At 44.8% G+C, this 23,577-nt stretch overlaps 1 protein-coding gene across 4 annotated transcripts in view; it reads left to right on the forward strand.

The window, feature by feature from the left end:
- The first annotated feature begins 9,496 nt into the window (after positions 1-9,496).
- Positions 9,497-23,577, forward strand: part of LOC137420812 (RNA-binding protein with multiple splicing 2) — a 212,795-nt gene continuing 198,714 nt past the window's right edge. For 2 of the 4 annotated variants that reach the window (XR_010983201.2, XM_078772269.1), the window contains exon 1: positions 9,497-9,912. Coding sequence is in view for 2 of the 4 variants with exons in the window: in XM_078772269.1 (XP_078628395.1) it covers positions 9,865-9,912 (48 nt within the window). In the remaining 2 variants the exon portion in view is untranslated. The remainder of the gene's footprint in view (positions 9,913-23,577) is intronic. The other 2 variants (XR_010983200.2, XM_068106212.2) reach the window with 1 other exon arrangement.

Consider the following 23,577-nt stretch of genomic DNA (forward strand, 5'->3'; position numbering starts at 1 on the left):
ATGGTGGTGAACAGCTGTTTTAAAGACCTGGAGGGACGAGTGGGATTGAAGGGAGTGAGGGAGTTTGTTCCAGAGGCGGGAGAAAAGAGGAATGAAAGAGTGAAGGTGAGCAGAGAGCCGAGATTTCGGCAGTTTAACCATCAGAGGGTTTCTGGCAGATCTTGTGCGACCTGTAGGAATATTTGGGGGACAGAGCACAGAGAGAGCTGGGGATGCAAGGCCGGAGAGGAGTCGGTAGAAGACAGAAAGACCACCTACCTGCCTGCGGTGAGTGAGTGAAAGGCCCTCAGAGATAGCTTCATCGCGGGAGATTCCAATAATTCTGAAAGCTTTGGTTTCGACAGCGTGAAGCCGAGCTAGGTGTGAGGCAGGAGCACCAGCCCATAGGGGAGAACAGTATTCCATTGAGCTGCGGATGAAAGCCTTGTATGTGGTGAGGAGCTCAGATGTGCCGAGGAAGGACTTCGCACGACGGAGGATGCCCAGTCGGCGACTGGCTTTGGAGGCCAGCTTGGAAATGTGGTTTTCCCAAGAAAGATCATGGCAGATAGTGAGACCCAAAGGCTTGAGCGACAGAACTTCTTGGAGAGGATTGTTGAGAAAGTAGATGGGAGGGTTGTCCAGTCGATCTTTTCGGAGAGACATAGTAAGAGTGTGAGATTTGTCAGGATTGAAAGACATGTTCCACTTGTTTGACCAGTCTGTGATTTTGTCCACAAAATCTAGGGATAGAGTGAAAATTAAGAAAACGTGTTCCCATCTATCCATAAAACTCAATATCATTAAAATCAGACGAAAGTTATTCAAGTCATGATCAAAAAGGTGTTTTAGGTAAATAGGTCACAATCCAAATAAAGTAGGTTAAGGACACTAATCAAATATCAGGTGCACAACTTCTGTGCGGGTACGCTATTATGATGCAAGAACATATTGGAAGGCCAAGCGATCCTTGAGATTCCACATTGGCAAAATTGAGCGAAGACAAAAAAAACGCATTATATTTTTGAGACTGCCATTTGACCTTAACCTTTAACTCGGAAGATAATGATGTAAATAAAGCGTAAATGCGGCTTGCTCTAGGCCAGGGGTCCCCAAATATTTTTGAGAGTGGGCCAGAACCAAAATTCCTGAGCACCACGACCAAAGACCTTTTAAACAAGTAAAAGCTACATTCTGTGGACACCACCCCTTAAAAATGTTCTTGCATAAAAGTTTATCCATTTGTTATGGGTGCTGGAGATGGGGAGGAGGTAGGCAGAGTACGTGCATGCCAGAAATCTTTTAAATAATAGGCACACAATACCATAGCATCATTTGTTGCCCATATCTGTTCACCAAGGTCACGGAGAGGCGGAGAGCTTAGAGGCAGAGAACTGCAACGACCTTCCATCGTAATAAGATGGGTACTGACCAAGACGAGTGTGGGTGGCAGAGATGGGGAAGAGGGTGGTGGAGTATTTGTGTGGTAAAAATATTGAAATTTAGGCGTGCAATACTATGACATCAAATGATTTCAAAGCAGCTTGCAATGCCGGACTTCATATGAAGCCAAAAGCTGCGAAAAGGTGAATAATAAAAGTCTAAAATTTTGATTAATGTAGCTTCACAGAGCGGCATATTTCGGAAACGCATTCAGTGCAAATGGCCTGTTTCGCTAAATTTGAGCTGGGTACCTATATAAAGAGGGGGTACATACTTAACAATATAAAGTTGATGAACGAGTAATAGTGCATCAAATATAGATAATCTATATGTATAAAACACAGTTTGTGTGTGTGTGTGTGTGTGTGTGTGTGTGTGTGTGTGTGTGTGTGTGTGTGTGTGTGTGTGTAATGTTACCGATAGACTCCTAAACGGAGAGGCTCACGTGCTTGATATTTGGCATAGACATGGCCATTGAGCCTGGGACGAACATGGCCTACCTCAAAATATTTAACGAGATCCATATTTTTTATTCATATTTACCTCAGCGCATTTCAGCGAGGAACATTATACACGGAATCTCAGCCGGTGCCAGAGCAGCTCGCTGATTCGCTCAGAGCGATCACGTGATGTTCCATCCCCGCCGCCAGACCACTGAACTGAAAATATAAAGAATGACCATTGCCATTCACACCACATAGGTGGAGATGCAGCTACCGGGCGCCATCTTGGTTGGCACTCGATGTTGGGCGATGGTGATTTCCGTCACACGTTTGCACGTAATTCAGAGCGAAAAGCGATTGCCTTTTTTCACTTTTTATGCGATCGTGTTTTGTTTCGATTTTTGTCGATTTTGTGCGATATGAATTAAATGTCTTTGAAACAGCTGTGAAACATCTTTCCACAACCCTTCCGTAACCGATTGGAGCAGTTTATTGCCGCACAAAATGGCATTTTAACAGTTGTCTGGCTTTTAAAATCTGGGACACGTTCAAAACAAACGAGATCCGCGAAGCGAGTTGGTCGAGTCGTGCAAACAAGATGGCGACACGGCGGCTTCACTTTTCACGGAGTATGAGCGTTCTATATATTTTCAATTCAGTGCGTCCGACTCGCTCACGTACTTGATTTGTGGCACAGACATGGCCATTCGGCCTTCACGGTGTAATTTGTGCGAGGCTTTTGTCCGAGTGAGCTTGAGTCAAGAGGGTGAATGTACGGGTTGGGAATGTACGGGTCTCCCTTCCCCCGCCCGGCAACGCCGGTACTGGAGGGCGTCACAGGATCGGTGAGTCTCCAAAATCCGCTTCGTGCTGTTGTTGCGAAGATGCAGGACGATGTCGCGATTGTTGTGCTGCTCACCTACCATAAGAACTGCAACGTCATTGTTGACTGGCCCTCCACTTCCCTCCCCCTTCCCCCTCCCCCCTCCATCCTCCCCTCCCCCCTCTGTCCTCCCCTTCCCTCCTTCCCCTCCCCCCTCCCCTTCTCTCCTCCCCCTCCCCCTCCCTTTTCCCCCTCCCCCTCCCCTTCCCTCTCCTCCCCCTTCCCCTTCCCCTTCTTCCCTCCCCCTCCCCTCCCTCCTCCCCTCCCCCTCCCCTCCCTCCTCCCCTCCCCCTCCCTCCTCCTTTTCCTCCTCCCCCTTCCTCCCATCTCCCTTCCCCCCTCCCCCTCCCCCTCCCCTCCCTTTCCCCCTACCCATCCCTTTCCCCCCTACCCCTCCCTTTCCCCCCTACCCCTTCCTTTCCCCCCTACCCCTTCCCCTTCACCCCTCCCCCCTCCCTTTCCCCCTCCCTTCCCCCTCCACCCTACCCTCTCCCCTTCCCCCCTCCCCTCCACCTCTCCCCCTCCCCCCTCTTCTCCCCTCCCCCTCCCCCCTCTTCTCCCCTCCCCCCTCTCCTCCCCTCCCCCCCTCTCCTCCCCTACCCCCCGTTCCCCTCCCCTTCCCCCTCCCCCGCCCCTCCCCCGCCCGGCAATGCCGGCTACTTCTGCTAGTCTACTATATAAGAGAGCCGTTGATCTGTGTGTGTGTGTGTCGCCATTTTTCTCAGAGATGGCTGAACGGATCTTCGTCAAACTTTCAGAGGCTCATCAGTGAGTGAGTGTTTGGGAGAGTTTTAGGCAAAAAAAAGAAGAAGAAAATCGCTCTATAGTGCCGAAGCGCTTTTGATTAATGACATTTATATACAAGTACACATTGGCATAAATCAATACAAAACAATTACCAGACATTTGATCAAATAATCAAACAATTCCGGAAGCGGTCAAAGTTGGTGGTAGGGCTTCTTCTTCTTCCTGATCGGCATCACACTTAACTCAGAAATGCGATGAACGGTACATTCAACCAGCATATATTCAACGAAAAGGTAAAATGATGATTTGACATTTGTGTTGGATTCTGATTTGGATGTAAATGCTTTTCCATTACATTTGCCCTCATTTCAAATATGTTGATGTTTCTTTTTCGCTTGAGCAACGCCGGGTACTCCAGCTATAAACGCTATTATACTTTACTCGGGGTACTAATACAAATACAAGTTTGTCTGGGGGGGGGGGGGGGGGGGGGTAACAGGCGTTGTGGCCGCGGCCTCATGCGGGGATGTGGGGGACCAGGAGATGGGCGTAAATTCTCTATGTAAATGTGTACCGTGTAGCGCCACCTAGTGATGGTGGCAGAGGGTATTACAATTTTCTTTTTTACCTGGGTAACACTGAGGTTAAAGCACTCTTTGCATGGGTAAATTTTTCCTCCTTCCCTTCCCGCTGGGGTCTGTCAAAGCCACCCTCCCTCACCCCCCCCCCCCCCCAAGATGTATATGTAGTATATCTTTACCCTCCCTCTCATCTCACCTCTCTCTCCCCTCCCCCTTCCCACTCCCTTCCTCACCCCTCCCTCTCCTGCCTAGTATAAAATACAAGCAAAAGTACCCGTCCCTACTGATGGGAAAAGTTTAAGTTAATCTATTGTGCCATTGCGATTGTCTCTCCCATTGTGCCATTGTCTCTCCCTCTCTCTGTGGCTTTCTTTGTTCCTTATGCATGGCCACATCTTTTCATAAGTTACAAACTCCAAATCAGCTCTCACCGAATCAATTATCCCCTGCTGTAAGGGGTGTTGCAAAACATTTTACCTTTTTTTTCCCCCGAGGCATGCTTCCTTTGATGCAGAGAGGTCGGTGGGATTCGATCAGGTAGTCAACGGTTGACGTCGACCCACCTGACGTGTATGTAACAAGCTTATTATCCTCTTTCTGTAACTGAGTATTACAAATCAACAAATCAGCTCGATTAGCAAACTCCAAAATCCTTTCACCTTCTCCATTTCTCACACCATAATCCGTAACCCCTGTGAACTCCCTCAAAACCGTCCATACTCCTTCCCACATGTCCATTTAGGTCTCCTCCTACCACAACAACTTCCTCATCTTTCACGTTTTCCATCAGCTTCTCTATGGCACACCAGAACTTGTCCTTCTCTTCATCGCTCCGAACAACCTGCGGAGCATATTCCGAGATGACGTTCACCAAGAGCTTTCCAATCATCATTTTCACCATCATCAACCTATCACTCACTCTAGTCACACTCACCACACTGTCTTCAAACTCCTTAGAAAACAGGACACCAACACCATTCATGCCCTCCAGGCACCCTTGCCACACAAACTTGTATTTCTGTCCCTGCCTACCCTTCACCATTCTCACACCACTTCCCTTCCATCTCGTCTCCTGCACACAACATATGTCCACTCTTCTTCTGACCAATACTTCCACCACTTCTCCTGATCTCCCTGTCATTGTCCCTACATTCCGTGTCCCAAACCTCAGAAACCGATTTCCACGTCGGGCATCAGACGTTTCGTCGTCATAAATGGAGTGATTTCCACCCTTGCTTCGATCGGGTTCCCCACCTTGAGTTTTGACGAGAGGGAGTGGTGTCCCCCACGGGGTACTTCGGGCTGTACCCTGCCCATATGTAGTTGTAATTGTCATGGTTCTCTTTTTGAGGCAATGTTTTACTAATCTGAACATTTTCCATTTGAAATTGCCCACTTTACCCTCAACCAGACAACCCACTGGTGTGGCCTTTCACCATACTGACCACAAAACGGGGTGTGGTTGGAAGGGTATCTCAGTATCTCACCCCCACGTTACTCTGGAGTCTAGATGGCGATGGAGTTTACGAAACATTATTTCTTTAAAAAAGAAGACGCAGAAATGTTTCCAATGGCAGAAATAGAAACAAATGAAGTTTGTAATCACTGAAAACCTTGATCTTTTATAAAATTGAGACAGTTGTAGACAATGTTGCACACCGTATAACGACGATGCACACCTTTTCTTAAATGTTAAAATCACTGTCACCACACTACGTGGAATAGGGTTTGATGTGAAGATCAAACTGTTCGTTAAAACACCATCGACATGGACACCGAATCAGAGATGGCATGACTATAAACTCTGAGTGATCAGTAAATATATTATCTCAATTTACCATTTGGGCTTTGTCATTAAACTTTCAACAAAGCTATGTAATGAGAATATTAAGAAAACAAATTAATAATTTGGGCAAAAGGTCAAAGGTCAGTGTCACATAAAATCGTCCCTTTTCATCCATTTGACCTGAAATTTTAAGAAATTGCATATTGGATCACTGAATTGGTTCACCAATCAAAAAACTAGAAGCCAATTGTTTTTTTTTTAAGATCAAAAGGTCAAAGGTCAAGGTTGCATAAAATTGTCAATTTTCATCCGATTGACCTGAAATTTTAACAAATTGCATATTGGATCACTGAATCGGTTCACCAATCAAAAGCTAGAAGCCGATTTTGTTTTTAGATCAGAAGGTCAAAGGTCAAGCAAGGTTGCTTAAAATCTTCAATTCCCCATCTGATGGACCTGAAAGTTTAAGAATTTGCATATTGGGTCACAGAATTGGTTCACCAACAAAAAGCTAGTAGCCAATCGCTTCTTTTTTTTTTTCCAGAACAAAAGGTAAAAGGTCAAGATTGCATAATATAGTCAATTTTCATCCGATTGACCTGAAATTTTAAGAATTTGCATATTGGGTCACTGAAGCCTAGGCCCTAGAGCTCAAAAGGTCAAGGTCGCCTAAACTCGTCAATTTTTTGTATTACGTTTTACCTGTTTTCATCATGTTTAGCATACCGAAGAAGTCTGAATACAAAGCGGACAGGGTCCGGCTTTGCATTTTCAGATGCTTTATAGTTATGTAATTGTAATTTAACCTCTTCATCCATATTCTGATGTCTTGGAGTGAGGCCGTGGACTTTTTGATCAACCATACTTTGAGGTACTTCCACCAAGATTGTTCGTTGGCAAACATCTGGAGAGAAGTATCTATGTAGGATTGTGCAAATTATATTATTTCCCAAAATTGTGCTTACAACGCCACGTATAATAATAATAGGTAATAATAATAATAATAATAATAATAATAATAATAATAATAATAATAATATCGATGTTTGTAACGAGGTGCTTCTATTAAAGTGCGCACGTGGGAGGGACATTTACCTGATTGCTACCAAGAATACCTGCTGGTCATCCAGAGTCCGTGACAGTCACTTCCCGGCGGTGCACCGGTCGTTAACCTCCCCCGACCCCTTGGGGGGCCCCAGGACATCCGCTGGTCCAGCATCAGGGCCTCTCGTCCTCTCCTGCGCTGCACGATGGGGCGACGGCTATTTCGGGTGTACAAGCTTGAGGAAAAGATAGATGTAATAAATAAAGTCTTTACGAGCCGATCGAGACCTCCTGGCTCCGTTTCAATGTTTATGTGTCAGAGGGCGATAATAAACGTTCGAACAAACGCGAACTCGCTCCCTCCAAACACATAATGGTCACGTTTCACTTCCCCGACAAACAAGTGTTCGAATCTTCGAGGAGCAAGGTGTGCGAGCGCTAGATTATTCCCCAACGTCCCTGGGTGTGCGAGCGCTCGATTATTCACCAACCCCTCGAGGTGTGCGAGCACTCGATGATGCATCATCCCTGAGTGTGCGAGCACTCTATGATGCATCATCCCTGGGTGTGCGAGCACTCTATGATGCATCATCCCTGGGTGTGCGAGCACTCGATGATGCATCATCCCTGGGTGTGCGAGCACTCGATGATGCATCACCCCTGGGTGTACGAGCACTCTATGATGCATCATCCCTGGGTGTGCGAGCACTCTGATGCATCACCCCTGGGTGTGCGAGCACTCGATGATGCATCACCCCATGGTGTGCGAGCACTCGATGCATCACCCCTGGGTGTGCGAGCACTCTATGATGCATCACCCCTGGTGTGCGAGCACTCGTTGATTCACCAACACTCCAAGGAATGCGAGCACTCTATGATGCATCACCCCATGGTGTGCGAGCATCCGATGATGCATCACCCTAGGGTGTGCGAACACTCCATGATGCATCACCCCATGGTGTGTTAGCACCCGATTCATGACTCCAGGGTGTGGGAGCACTCGATGATTCACCAATACCTCGAGGGGTGCGAGCACCCGATTCATGACTCCAGGGTGTGCGAGCACCAGATTAATGACTCCAGTGTGTGTGAGCACCCGATTCATCACCACAGGGTGGGCGAGCACCAGATTCATAACCCCAGGGTGTTCGAGCACTCCACTCATAACCCCAGGGTGTTCGAGCACTCGATGATGCATCAGCCAAGGGTGTGCGAACACTATGATGCATCACCCCAGGGTGTGCGAGTACTCGATGATGCATCACCCCAGGCTGTGCGATCACTCAATTATGCATCATGCCAGGGTGTGGAAGCACTCGATGATTCATCACTGGATTATGCATCATCCCTGAGTGTGCGAGCACTCTATGATGCATCATCCCTGGGTGTGCGATCACTATGATGCATCACCCCAGTGTGTGCGATCACTCTATGATGCATCACCCCAGGGTGTGCGATCACTCTATGATGCATCACCCCAGGGTGTGCGAGCACTCGATGATGCATCACCCCAGGGTGTGCGAGCACCCGATTAATCACCCTCGGGTGTTTGAGCACCCGATTTATCACCACAGGGTGTGCGAGCACTCTATGATGCATCATCCCAGGGTGTGCGATCACTCAATTATGCACCACGCCAGGGTGTGCGAGCAGTCAATGATGCATCACTCCAGGGTGTGCGAGCACCAGATTCATCACCCGAGGGTGTGCGAGCACCCGATTCATAACCCCATGGTGTGCGAGCACCCAATTCATCACCCCCATGGTGTGCGAGCACCCAATTCATCACCACGTGGTGTGCGAGCACCCAATTCATCACGCCATGGTGTGCGAGCACCCAATTCATCACGCCATGGTGTGCGAGCACCCAATTCATCACCCCCATGGTGTGTGAGCACTCGATGATTCACCAACACCTCGGGGTGTGCGAGCATTCGACGATTCTTCACATATATCCCAATTGGGGTGTGAGCGCTCACCTTTAACCCACGAAGTGCCGGTTTCTTACCCCCTGGTCCTGCTGTGAACATTCGCCCTTTTGAAGTGTACCTGTAGCCCGCCATTTTTAACCGCAGTCCGCAGGTTGTGTACCTTATGATGTACCGGTAGCGGCAGGTATCCCTAATTACTGGTACCGGTAGTGGTAGTTAGGTGTGGAATCGTGACCTTTACACACTCGACCACAATGAACACATTCAAATACCCGGTTTGAAAAATAGTTTGAAGATTTTTACATTTCTGCTGTTTATCCTGAGAATTATTGACTACAAATTGATATTGTCCGTTCACCATCATTTTACACCTGTAAAGCAGCAAACTGATGTAATTTAGTAATTTCCACCTTCGGTAGGTTAAGTGTCTCATAAAGCACACACCCGCGAGCGAAGCGACGTGAAACCTGGGATATCGCTTCAGTTATTCCGCCATCCGCGACGCAAGTCCGACACTCCCCCCTAACAAACTCGCTCTAACTCACCTGGCTGCCGGTCTGGTGGGGAGGGGAGGGGCTGGCCTCGGACAAGCGGGTCACACTTCTGATTGGTGGAAATGGTTTATGGGCGGAGCAATTGTCGTCGTGATTGGCTAAGGCATAGGAAGAGGGTGTGGTCTGTTTGCCAGCCCGCGGGACGAGGCGCGTACGGGTGACTGTGACCGTGCGTTGCGCGTTCGAATGCGTCTGCCTGCGAAACAGCGAACATCGCAGCCAGACAAGCTGCTCTGGACACGGACGTCGAACCGATCAACCATCAAACAAGCGAATCGGACAGTTTGCTTGACGGACAGCCTCTGTGTCCATCGGAAGCAGCTGGGAAACGCTCACGGGACGGACAGTCGTGCTCTTCCTCTCCTCTGCACGTTTCGAGCACGGCAGCTCCGTTCATAGAGCTTCGAAGCACGGACGCCCTTTGGTTCTACGTCTTTCTAGGCCCCGGGGGCTTGAGCAGCGACATCCCGGCGATGGAGAGCGGCGGTGGCGGTCTGGTGAGCAGCGTGCAGGAAGAGGAGGTACGGTGGGGTCGGTGGGACGTTTCGGGTGGGCTCGGAGAGGGGGAGGGTGTCGGTATGGTAGGTGTCGATGTATAACGACCGGCGGGGTCTCCCCGCACGACCCCCTTTAAAACTCCCGCGTCGCTCGCACATCGTCCCTGACACAGCAGTAACGGCGCGGATGCGGCATCGACTCGGAGAGCCGCGGCGAAGTTAAACTCGCACACCGTTTCACCTTTTTAAACCCTCTTACACGTTAACCCACGCAGTGTCGAGTTAAATCTGGCGCCTTTTATTCCCAGGTAGCAATTAAGCAATTGTGACCTGATTGGCGCTTATTACGCAATGCTGTCATTTCACCCTGACCCTGCCTTCAATAAGCTTGCAGCTCTCCGAATCCCGAATAAAGGCAACATACATTATTTGTGACATCTTATTTTGTGCTGAATTTTTTCCCCCTTTGGTAATCTAGTAATCTCAAGGTAACTTGCTATGTTCTAAGTAGATTGTTATTTATTTGTTATTTTTTGCTGAATCCCTCCCCCCCCCCCCCCCCTTGGTAATCTAGTAATTTCAAGGTAACTTGCTATGTTCTAAGTAGATTGTTATTTATTTGTTATTTTTTGCTGAATCCCCCCCCCTTGGTAATCTAGTAATTTCAAGGTATCTTGCTATATTCTAAGTAAATTGTTATTTATTTGTTCTTTTTTGCTGAATTCCCCCCCCCCCCCCCCCCTTGGTAATCTAGTAATTTCAAGGTAACTTGCTATGTTCTAAGTAGATTGTTATTTATTTGTTCTTTTTTGCTGAATTCCCCCCCCCCCCCCCCCCTTTGGTAATCTAGTAATTTCAAGGTAACTTGCTATGTTCTAAGTAGATTGTTATTTATTTATTATTTTTTGCTGAATTTTTCCCCCTTTGGTAATCTAGTAATTTCAAGGTAACTTGCTATGTTCTAAGTAGATTGTTATTTATTTATTATTTTTGCTGAATTTTTCCCCCCTTGGTAATCTAGTAATTTCAAGGTAACTTATGTTATCAGTAGATTGTTATTTATTTATTATTTTGTGCTGAATTTTTCCCCCTTTGGTAATCTAGTAATTGCAAGGTATCTTGCTATGTTCTAAGTCGATTGTTATTTATTTATTATTTTTGCTGAATTTTTCCACCCTTGATAATCTAGTAATTTCAAGGTAACTTGTTATGTTATAAGTAGATTGTTATTTATTTATTATTTTGTGCTGAATTTTTCCCCCTTTGGTAATCTAGTAATTTCAAGGTAACTTGCTCTGTTCTAAGTCGATTGTTATTTATTTATTATTTTTGCTGAATTTTTCCCCCTTTGGTAATCTAGTAATTTCAAGGTAACTTGCTATGTTCTAAGTCGATTGTTATTTATTTATTATTTTTGCTGAATTTTTCCCCCTTTGGTAATCTAGTAATTTCAAGGTAACTTGCTATGTTCTAAGTCGATTGTTATTTATTTATTATTTTTGCTGAATTTTCCCCCCCTTGGTAATCTAGTAACTTCAAGGTAACTTGTTATGTTATAAGTAGATTGTTATTTATTTATTATTTTGTGCTGAATTTTTCCCCCTTTGGTAATCTAGTAATTTCAAGGTAACTTGCTATGTTCTAAGTAGATTGTTACTATTATTTTGTTTTTTAATGTCCACAAAATAATTTGTCCCACCCGGATGAAATTGCATGTCAGAGAAGTTTCGCTTTATGACTGTGCCTTCACTTGGTATAGACTCCTGCTTGTGACTCCGTGTTCTCATTATCCATGTGCCGTAACCTTGGCAGAGCGTTGGCACGTCCGCCGCAGTCTCTTGGCAAGGCTTATGCTGGGTGGTTTGCCATTGCCTTCCCAGAGGCCAGCCAAGGCAGAAATTAGTAACTTGTTCAGGGTACTCGTGATAACTTGCCTACTCTTCAGGAAGCATCTTCAATGGGATCTTCAACATCCACTGACGACCGGTGCTGGCAGACGGGTCCTCCGGCATCGATGCCTCCCCCACCGTACATGCGGAACACCAGGGTGATGACTTGTAGCTCGGTCTAGATTCGAACCCAAGCTAGACAGCTTAGAGACAATTGTGCATACCTCAAGGTTTTCCTGCCAGCCATGTGCTTCTGCACACTTCTTCTTGTGCACCATGCTCTACACAAAGAGTCAGATCTGCTGAAGTAGTTTCTTTGGCTAGCGGTTACAATCCTGGACAAGTAGCCACTCAGATGCAGGATACTCGACCGAGGGAGCAGGAATTTGTATGTAATTTGTTCAGCATGCTGACAATGGCTCACCTAATCTTTGCAAAGGACATTGTGGGAGCTTTTTTTGTCCACTAAAGAATGCCAGCTGATAGGACATCCTGTTTGACGGACGGCACACACACGTTGATGCCTCACTCTGCCTGCGAAACACCGGGATGACAGTTTACACCTGGGTCGAGATTCCAACCCAGGCAAAAGCTATGCTCCTCTGTATCTTCTTCTTTAACGCTATAATCATTCTCACGTTGTTTTGGGGTTGGCCAGGTGGGAGTTTGGCCCAAATATTTCATGAACCAGCTGGCAAAGCCTGACGTTCAAGTAAGGTTATGGCAGGAACTTGGAATTTGTTAATGATGCCGGCGATAGCTCGCCAACTCTTTGTGGATGTCACCACGGGATCTTTAACATCCACCAACGATTGCCAGCACACGGTACTCCCAGTTAAACATCCATCCAAGGGACAGCACACCCATTGATGAATCGTCCTGCCCGTGAAACACCGGGATGGCAGTTTATAGCTGGATAAATAAGTTTATAGCATTCAAACCCAGACAAGACAGCTTAGAGGTGAGTGTGCGTACCTCTAGTACCTATAGGATGTCAAAATGAACTACATTGATTGATATGCACTTTTTCGTCGCTTTTATATAACGTTAACTCGCTCCAATGTACTTGCTTTTCCCTAACGGAAAGGCTAATCCAGTTGGCATGTTGCGCCTTTTCATATGAGCAGGTATTGTGATTCTGGGATCTCAACTGCCCCTTAAAGTACCTGCAGTTACCTTAAAAGTACAACGATGTTGCATTCTTAATCTCGACCCAGGTGTAAACATGAGATACGTGTATAATCTCCTCCACGGGCCTTCGATCACTGTAAGAATAAAAGGAATGGCGAATGTTACTTTAGAATTGTCACCAAGGGATAAGGTTCGATCAAAACTCCATACGAAGCCTGAACTAAAGTTGTAGATGTGGGAGAAAAGTTAAATGCAGCATTTAATCTTACTATAATTCACCAAATGTCCGTCCGTCTGTCTGTCTGTCCATTCCCAGGTACCGCAAAAATGGCAGCACCGATCGCAACGATACACCTCCATGTCCGTGGGATTCCCACCGGTGACCCCACGAGTTTGTTTAGTTGACTTTTTCTGCAAGTCGACTCTCGTGCTGGCACATATTTATTTTGTACGTTATGAGAGTAGGCAGGACAGGCCGTACGTTGCATTCTCGCCGTTGACTAGCTGTCTAGCCTGGCTTGGATCCTGACCCGACTACAAACTGTCACCTTGGTGCATCGCAGGAAGGGTGTTGCAGCGGCGAGCGCGCTGTTCTTCAGAGAGATGTAAAGCAGGCGACACGCCTACCAGCATTTGTTGGTGGATGTGAAATATCCCACGGTATCTTTTACCTCAGCAGGCCATTGTGCATTGGCATTCCGGCCAAACTCCTCCCCTAACCTGTCACCTGCGACTTTGACAGGGTCACCATGGTTGTAAGCAGGCGTTAATGCCAAGGCCGGCGTTACCCGGACAGCAAAATGATGATTGTGCAGCAAAGGGACTTAAGGCCCAAGTTAGAACATTCGCTTCCCGAGGGAGAAGGATCAATGCCAATGCAAAAGGCAATATCTAGCTGTAGACACTTAATGGACTACAGGTACAGACACGGATATTATAGCTGTGGATTTTATAATAAATCAAAAGTGTTTTTAGACAATAATCGCAGCGCAGGCGTCAAACTGGCTATACTATTGTTTTGTAATTTGCTAAGGAACTCCGAGTCTGTGGCCAATGTTTACCTTCACCAAGGAGATTGCTTGGATTTGTGCAAACCAGGCTCCAAGAGCATCAATTAGAACACGAGGAGTCATTTTAATTGGACAGGTCGATGTGTTTCCATTCAGGGCTGCTGCCAGCTGCGTTCATGGAATGGTGTGTGCTTTGCCGGTGTTCGACAAGAAGTCCCCGTCACAGTGTGTGGAACTTTATGTTGTGACGGCTATCCTTGCAATTACTTGGACTTGGCTTGGTGAAGTCGGCTTGCGTTTCGTTTTCTTTTCACTAGTAGAGAACTCGTGGTTAAATGGACACTTATTCAATAAAAGTTCGTTTTTTCAATCTCGGCAGTGAGCACGTAACCGTCGTTAAAGTTTAAGCGAAACACGGTTCTTTTGAACCCTCGACCTGGAGTTTCAATGCTCTACAAGGAGATCTTGACCTCCGCTTGAGCATCAGTGCGTGCAACACCTAAACAGAACTGTCTTTGTTAAAGCAGCTTCCTCCTTAACAGCAACACGGCCATGTTTGTTAGCAAGCCTGCAGTATCTTGGTTACACAACCTGCCGGGCATGCAGGAGTCTCAACGGTCTCGAGTTACGCTGGAAACGTGGCTTTTGTGTGTTATGTACACAGTCGTAAGAGGTCACGGTGCGGCAGAAAACATTCCAGCGGTCTCGGGTCCCTTCCCTGATAGCGGGCGGTTCTGCTTTATTGTTGAATGGCAGCCTGGTGCGCAAGATTCCTTCGACTATCTACAAAGACACCATCAAAGTGAGCTGGGCTCAATTCTTTTTTTGTCTTTGTCATGTGAGCAGCTCCTCCAGGAGGAAGAATTCATGTGCTGGCTTGATTGTCACAATCTTGGCACTTCATTTCTCGAACGCTTTATGAGATTCTTTTGCACCGTCCTTTTGTCCTCGCCCTGCTCTCTGTGCCGTGTCCAATCTAATGATGCAGTACAGTGAGTTGGAACATGCAGGGTAATCCTAGTTGCAGGTTTAAATGATTGCATTGTTAAACAACGTTTCGGAATGATCACTTGCAACATGTTTGCGTTCGCCTGTTTTGTGATCCTATTTGAGCACTTAGCTCATGTTGGTCCTGGGATCCTAGGGTTCGAATCCCATATGTATGTATGTATGTATATATATATATATATATATATATATATATATATATATATATATATATATATATATATATATATCTATCTATCTATATATATATATATACTGATATATATATATATATATACTGATATTTATATTTATATATATATATATATATATATATATATATATATTTTTTTTTTCCCGGTGTGTACCCCGGTTTAGAATAGGTACACCGTATCCCTGCGCATCGTAAGAGGCGACTAAGGGTTGGCGTCAGGAAGGGCATCTGACAATAAAAAAAACATTGCCTCAAACAGGGAACCATGATTGTCATGGGGCCCGCAAGGCTAACCCCTGCTCTAGCGGGGAAAATGTCCTTAAAACGATCATTCATATATATATGCTGAAGTTCCTTTTTGATCAGGGTTTACATGATTGACTGTTTTGCTACAAGAAACCACAATGCCAAAGCATGCGGAAATTTACTTGCATTGAAAATTGTTTGCTTTTTGGAACTTTCTATATTTTGCTAGTAATTTATTTCATCACCAAAGATTGCTCATTGAGAGATGTACTTGCCAAGACATCAGCAAACTTGAACAGCATTGGTAGTGTGCATACCTCCGCCAGGCTGAACAGTTTATGCTTTGTATCCCACTGATAGGCCAGATCTGGATTCGGATCTGAACCAAAATCTAATTGGCTTGTTCTTGTCACCTAACCAACTCGTCCACCAAGTTTTGTCATAACTCATCCATAACCTTTTTAAATATGTCATCCATAACTTTGTCCATAACAAAGACATCGTCCATAACTTTTATATATCGCTTTTGGCCTGGGTTGGCGTGACCAAGGGTTGGCGTCACGAAGGGCATCCGGCCATAAAAACATTGCCTCAAACAGGGAACCATGATTGTCATGGGTCCCGCAAGGCTAACCCCCGCTCTCGTGGGGAAAAATGGCCTTAAAACGATCATTCATTCATTCATTCATATCGCTTTTGGCCTGATCTCTTAATGGTGAAGAATCACTCAAAAAAATCAAATAATTATCGTATCTGAAACAATATTCTGATCTTCACCAAAATCGAATTACTTCGTCCTTGTCACACACACAACCAGTCCACCAAGTTTCATCCAAATCCATCCATAACTTTTTGAGATATTGTTCTATGTATCGCTTTTGGCCTGATCTCTTAATGGTGAAGAATCACTCAAAAAAATCAAATAATTATCGTATCTGAAACCATATTCAGATCTTCACCAAAACCTAATCATTTCGTCCCTTTCACATACACTACCTCTCTGCCAAATTTGTCCGAATCCGTCGACAACTTTTTGAGATATCTTGTTCACAGACAGACAGATGAAAAATCACTCATAGAGTGACACTTGGCAAAACAGAACAAAGTAGAATGGCACTCAGTAGAGCATCCTTTTGACCTCAAAAATAATTAGTGGTTGAATTTAGTGACCTGATGTGCAAATCGCCTTCAAAGTTTAAGTTAATCAGATGAAAATTGACAATTTAAAAAATTGGCCTATGTTGACCTCAAAAATAGTTGATGGTTGGCTTCAGTAAGCTGAAAATGCAAATCCTATTCAAATGAAGTCAATCGGATGAAAATTGAGGATTTTAGAAATTTGAAATTGTTGACATTTGGCCTGTTGACCTTTTGGCCAATGCTGATCTCAAAAATAGTTGTTGGTTGAATTCAGTAAGCCGATATGAAAATGCTATTCAAATTTCAAGTAAATCGGATGAAAATTGAGGATTTTAGAAATTTGAGAAAAGTGGTTGGCCTTTGGCCTATTTTGACCTTTTGGCCTATGTTGACCTAAAAATAGTTGGTTGAATTCATTTAGCCGATATGTAAATCCTATTCAAATTTCAAGTCAATCAGATGAAAATTGAGGATTTTAGAAATTTGAGAAAAAGTGGTTGACCTTTTGGCTTAAGCTGATCTCTAAAATAGTTGGTGGTTGAATTCAGTTAGCAGCCGATATGAAAATCCCATTCAAATTCCAAGTCAATCAGATGAAAATTGAGGATTTTAGAAATTTGAAATTGTTGTTGACCTTTGGCCTGTGTTGACCTTTTGACCTCAAAAATATATAGGATTTTGTCGGACCACGAACTCTACCATTTGGTGAAGTTTCATGAAGATCGGTTTAAAATTGTGACCTGTAGGCAAGTATAAGTGAGCGAACAGACAAACAAGCACACACACAAACTGGAGTGATCAACATACTTGTCAATTTTTTTTTTTTTTGCCAAGTAACAAACAGACAGTGGTGAAAACATAACCTCCACCCACCTTTGGTGGCAGAGGTAATAAGTTGCAGGAAGATGTAAGCAAATATTTTGGAGCATGTATATTTTAGATTGTGTTGAAGATCGAGCCGTGTGCAAATGGCTAAGCCTTCACTGAATCTTTTTTGCCAGTGATGTGAAGAGGTGTACAGTATTTCTTTTTTCCTGAAAGCACTTCATGGTGAAAGATGGTTTGGCTGGGAGTGGAGTCGGAAACTATCATGGCCGTGATCTCTAGCTGGTTTCCTATTCCTTCTCTGGCCTACCCTCTTTTCGCCAATGCGTGCCATGGAGATAATTTTGACAGGATAAAACTCTGCGGTGACCACAGATATAGGCCGGCAAATCTCTCTCGGATTCGGTCAATGTTGTAAAGTGCTGTGAATAGCACGGCCATGTCTGTAGGCCACGTATAACCCATATGCTGTTTCTTCCTATTAGCTGCAGCCTGGGATGGGAGTAAAAATCAATAGAATGATTATTCCTCTCTGTTACCAGGCTCATGTCCTCTGTAAAAACCAGAGGCCTCTGTGCAGGCCGATAATGTTTACCATGAAGCATGCTGAATCTAGCCCCAGAACAAGCCGTTTACCATGACCCTTGGTGAATACAGCCCAGGATCACATTTTTGCCATGAAGCACTCTGAATCCATCCCAAAGAATGTGGGTCGATGTCCTTTTTAAGAGGCCAAAGCCTGCCATCTTGTTGATGATGCATGGTGCAGCCTTGTCCTTGATCTGCAACTAGCTGTGGTTAATACAGAATAATAACAGTGCTGTTTTCAAAAAAGTTTTTGCTGTTTGTTGATCCAATTGGAACCCTTCCCTCTTCATGCTGCGATCCAAAATTTCAATCCCGTATACGGTGCTAAACATTATGTACTAATGTCCGTGTGATTTCATCGGCATTCCTCGAGTATTGATTACCGTACCGTAGAAAAAAATTATATGTGCGAAAGATTGTTCCATAGTTTTAAAGTGCCAGGAACAGATGGAAAACTTAACTGGCTGACTAGACCACGTGGAAATTTTAATATAGACTTGCAGGCAAAGAATTGAGGAAAGGTAAAAGTACTGAGAACAACGAGAGATTTGGCTAAGATCGGACGAATTGTGAACGGCGTGATTGCAATTGCGGTCCAATTGGCAAACTGGATAGCCAGAAACTGGTGTAGTTCTAGATAAGAAGATTCAAGACCATGTTGACCTTTGTGTTGGTCATTCTTCATATGAAAAAATACAAATTTTAAGAAAATAGAAGGTTATTGGGTTTCACATCCCTGGCCAAATTCTAAAATTCCTGCTCCGATATACGAGGGTGCTATGTCGGTGGCATAGCCCGAGCATGTGGATGTGACCATCAGAGTAAATTATTTAATTTGTAAGTCACATGTATGTATTTGCTTGATGGACTACATTCCAAACAGCCTCAAGGTTGGTCAACCTTGTTCGCTTCTGCAACTGTTCGTGCTTACAATTCAGCGAGCTACATTCGTGCTTTATGATCAAATATCTCGCGCCGCACCCAGAGAATAATACATTTGCTCAACACAGGCTTCAGGAAATAGGCCAAAGCCAAAAATATCTCCACCACAGATGTATTTATCCATTGCACTCCAGCACTTTGACATGGCACATTATACAACATTTGGTAAGATTAACAGTAATTCAATGATTTGTCACAACCACAGAGTGCAAAACGTGCTCGTTTTGCCCGAATTGTGGAGAGGGCTCATTTGAATGCCGTAGTGGCCTACGACAGTCATTTTGTGAAGATAATCTTTACCTTAATGCATAATAATAATTTGCATATAAGTGGATTTTGTATCATTCTATTCAATTGATTACACAACTTACCTCAGATGTTGTTTTATTTATTTGGTGAGAACGTGTTGCTCGTTCAGATTGCAGTTGTGGCAAAATTGCTCAGCGTTAGCATCCGTGCCTGTGTTACATTCCCATTGGAGGAACATTTGAATATAATTTCCACCGGGAGTTGCACCAACAGGAGGGGTATTGCATTATGGAGCATGCTGTCGTTTTTATTATACATGGTCCAGGCTCGTGGAAGAGCCAAGACAGAACAGATCAGGACACAGACATAGGAAAGAAAACAGCAGGAGAAAGGGGAAATGCCAACAGCAGGGCAGAGGGAGAAAGTAGATGGGAGACGGATAAACGAGGGATGCACAGGTAACAATGAGGGGTAAAGGAGAACACAAGGTGTGGACAAGATGGATACATAAGCAAAATTTTGGGAGAGTTGGGAGTGGTTTAATGGGTGGAGAAAAGATCATGGTTTTGGATGGGGGATGACTTGAGATGGTGGTGAACAGCTGTCTTGAAGACCTGGAGGGAAGAGTGTGATTGAAAAGTGTGGATGGTGGTTCCATAGATGGGAAAAAGAGGAATAAATAAGTGTAGGTGAGCAGTGATTCTGAATTGAGGTAGTTTTGCTAGGAGAGGGTTGCTGGTGCTGGTGGTCTTGCAGATACATGGGTTGGGGGGCGGGGAGAAGAACATAGAGGGCAGAGGGTGCAAGACCAGAGATGAGGCGGAAGAAGACAGAGACCACCGACCTGTCGGCGATGGCAAAGTGATAGGCCCATAGATTCAGCTTCTTTGCTAGAGATTCCAATGATCTTGAAAGCTGTGGTTCCCACGGCGTCAAGCCGAAGAAGGTGTGAGGCAGAGGCACCAGCCCAGAGGGGAGAGCAGTACTCCATAAAGCTGTGGATGAAAGCCTTGTAGGTGGATAGGAGCTCAGATGTGCCAAGGAAGGACTTTTCACGACGGAGGATGCCCAGTTGGCGTCTGGCTTTGGAGGCCAACATTGAAATGATTTTTGCTCATAAGAGATCATGGCTGATAAACCCAAGAGTTTGAGTGACTGAACCTCTTTGAAAGGATTATGATAAAGTTGAGAGGAGGGTTTGCTGTACGGTCCTTTCGGAGGGAGAGAGTGAGTGTATGGGATTTCCCAGGATTGAAAGACATATTCCAAGTGGTTGACCAGTTTGTGATTTTCTTTCAATGTCTGAGGAGAAGGAAGAAGCTGCTGCCTGTCTGTCACAAGGATGAGGGATGTCACTGCAGAGAGTAGAGTTATCAGCAAAGACATAGAGCTTTATCCAGAAAGTCAGTGAGATCATTGATGAACATTTGGAACAAGATGGAGCCTGGAAAACTGCTTTGGGGTACTCCATCCTGGACAGGGAGAGGAGATGAAAGGATTCCGTGGAAAGCCACACTTTGGCTATGAGAGTAGAGTCAAAGTCAGTAATCCAAGAGGGGAGTTTGCCTTGGATTCCATAGGCAGACATTTCGCAGAGCAAGGCAGGGTGGCAGACTGTATCGAAAGCTCAAGATATGTCGAGAGAGATGGCCCTGATCTCATGTCTGATATTGTCTTTCACCCTGTCTGACAGAGTGAAAATGGCAGAGAGGAAGTACAAAAACAGCAGAGCTGGTTTTTAGGACATGTGAGCTGATGCCGTCCAGTCCAGTTGCAGAGTCAGAGTCAAGTGTTGCCAGAAACTTTTCCACCTTCTCAGGTACAAAATACAGAATGCAGGAGCAGTTGGGTATGACAGAGAAGGATGGGTACAGAGAGAGAAGGGGGTTAGGTGGGAAATCCAGGTGGGAAAATTCAGGGATTGAGTCAGTCCTATGGAGTCACAGACGTCCTTTGCAGAAGTGCATGGATGGTGAGAGAGGTACCAACACCCAGCCAATTAGCATGGTGACAATTGAAGTCGCCACACATGACGAAGAGAGAGTTGGTATGAGTGGTTAAAAGTCCAGGTCAGCTGAGAGAGATGTAAATGGAGTTGTCACTGTTGGGAGGATGATGATGGCACAACACACAGACAAACAGGTGGGAGTAGAGGGGATGTCACAGCCAGAAGTACTCCTGGGGTTTAGGAGGTGTAAGAGCAGTACATGGAGAGTGTGAAATGGAGTTTTTTTAATGTAAAACATAACTCCGTCCCCAGGACGGGGTTCAGGTCGATCAAACCGGAGTAAACCATAGCCAGGGAGATACACGAAGGAGTCAGGGATGTCCTGTGGGAGGAAGGAGTCTGTTAAACAGATGATGTCTGGTTTATCGGCAGCAGCCTGGATTGAGAGATCTATCTGGTTGAAATGGAGGCCCCGAATGTTTGAGGTCCACACAGTTAGGGACGGGGGAGAAGAGCTGCTGAAAGGATGTAGGGATGTGTAAAAGAGCAAGGAGAGTGTGTGGTGGGGGGAAGCCGGGGTGGGGAAGTGTGGGAATGGGGCGAAGGCGGTGGAAAGGGGCGAAGCTGGGAGGGGGAGGAGCTGGGGTTGGGGATAAGCTGAGAGGTGGCAGGATGAGGTTGAAGTTGAGAGGGAGCAGATGGGGGTGGGGGATGGTACTGACATGGAAGGGTTTGACAACATGAATGGACGTGAAGGGGATTTTTTTTTGTCATGTGCACACAGCCTTTGCAGAATTGATGCCTCAGGATTCCCAGATTGGATGACCTGCGACAGACTTCCTGGGTAGGGTGGTGGTGAGAATGTTTTTGGTTGAAGGCATGGAGGAAAATTTGGCCATAAGTGAAAGAGGCTGGATGAACTAAGCGTTTATAAGTGACAAGTTTTGGGGAAATAAGCCTTGTCAAAGAGAAAAAGGAAGAGATTTTGGTGATGAAGAATAATGAATGAGTGGTTCCTGATGGAGTAATAAGCAGAGTAAGGCATTTTAAGATACATTTTGGACGTGTTTTTTTCATGCCGCGAAGAGGTTTTCAGGAAGAAAAACATTTCATTCAGTTTGGGGGTATTGCAAAGAAGGAATAGGAAAATGAGATTGGAGTTTGGATTTTTTTCCGATGTTGTTGTTGGTTGTTGGGTTTTTTCCAGTGTTTATTCCTATTTTCTCCAGGTGAAGGTTAGGTATTTTGTTTGAATTTTTGAGGGAGGAGGGGAATTGGATTGAGCTGAGGGATCAGAAAATTTACGAAAACCACGAATAGCAAAACGGGAATAAAAACTAAACAATAAAGCACAACTACACAATGTAAATGGTTGGGAGAACTTAACTTGGAAGAACTGGTAAGAGAGAACACTGATCAGTCATCCATGTACGCTGTACTGGAAGGTTTGTTAGTCTGACTGTCCCTTCTACGATGGAGTAGAAAAAGAGTTGACCACCTTGTCTTGTTGGGACCTTTCCGAGTTTGGAGCCACTGTAGCATGACTGGTGAGCTCACTCCGGTTTAGATTCTAACATGGATAAATGCTATTGAAAAATTTGCACCCTGATTTGTTATCTATGCCCAGATATTATTAGCCCATTGATGACAACTTATTTTATCACAGACAGCCTTTTTTGTGTTGCTTTCCACAAAGCACTGGTGTTCATACCGCAAAAGAGCAGTGAAGCATCAAAAACCCACAGCAAGGAATGCAATCGTTCAGAAGTGAAAGTAACAAGGCAGTACAATTTATGATTTGTTTATCAGGGTCACTGGACAAAATTGAGATAATTATTGTTGTATTATTATGATTTAGATAATTATTGCATATCAGGATTACTGGACAGAATTTAGATAATTGTTATTTAATATTAGCGTGTGTCCGTGCAGCGTGGCATAGGATTTTTTGTGTGTTTGTGTGGTTTTTTTCCAGGGCATAACATTTTTCCATTTGAGCTTTTGTCGTCAAAAGCTTCATGGGTTTAATGTCAAGGTCACAAAATCATCAATTTCCATTATTTTGATTGACTTGAAATTTGAACAGAATTTGTATATTGGGTCAGAGTTGGTTCACCAAGCAAAAGCTAGAAGCCGATTGTTTTTGAGGTCAAAGGTGAAGGTCACAAAATCTGAGTGGTTTGAAATTTGAACATAATTTGCATATTGGGTCACTGGATTGGTTCACCAATCAAAAGCTGAAAGCCTATTGTTTCTGAGGTCCCAAGGTCAAGGTCGCAGTGACCGATTTCACAAGTACTGGGCGATGACTGCTTGTTTGTTTTCTTGTTTGTTTTCTTTCTGTCTGTCTGTCCAGGCCATAACTTTTTTGCCATTTGACCTCTTGTCATCAAATTTTAAACAAGCCTTTAATGTGACGATATGGTGAGGTCTGATTAATAAATTTAGCATTTCCTTTTTTCTTTTTCTTTTTTTAGCTGTCGTTTTCCTCCAGTTTAGTTTGAGTACAAAGCAGACATG

This window comes from Myxine glutinosa, chromosome 2 (assembly GCF_964187855.1).
Source record: "Myxine glutinosa chromosome 2, kmMyxGlut1.1, whole genome shotgun sequence".
Taxonomy (NCBI): domain Eukaryota; kingdom Metazoa; phylum Chordata; class Myxini; order Myxiniformes; family Myxinidae; genus Myxine; species Myxine glutinosa.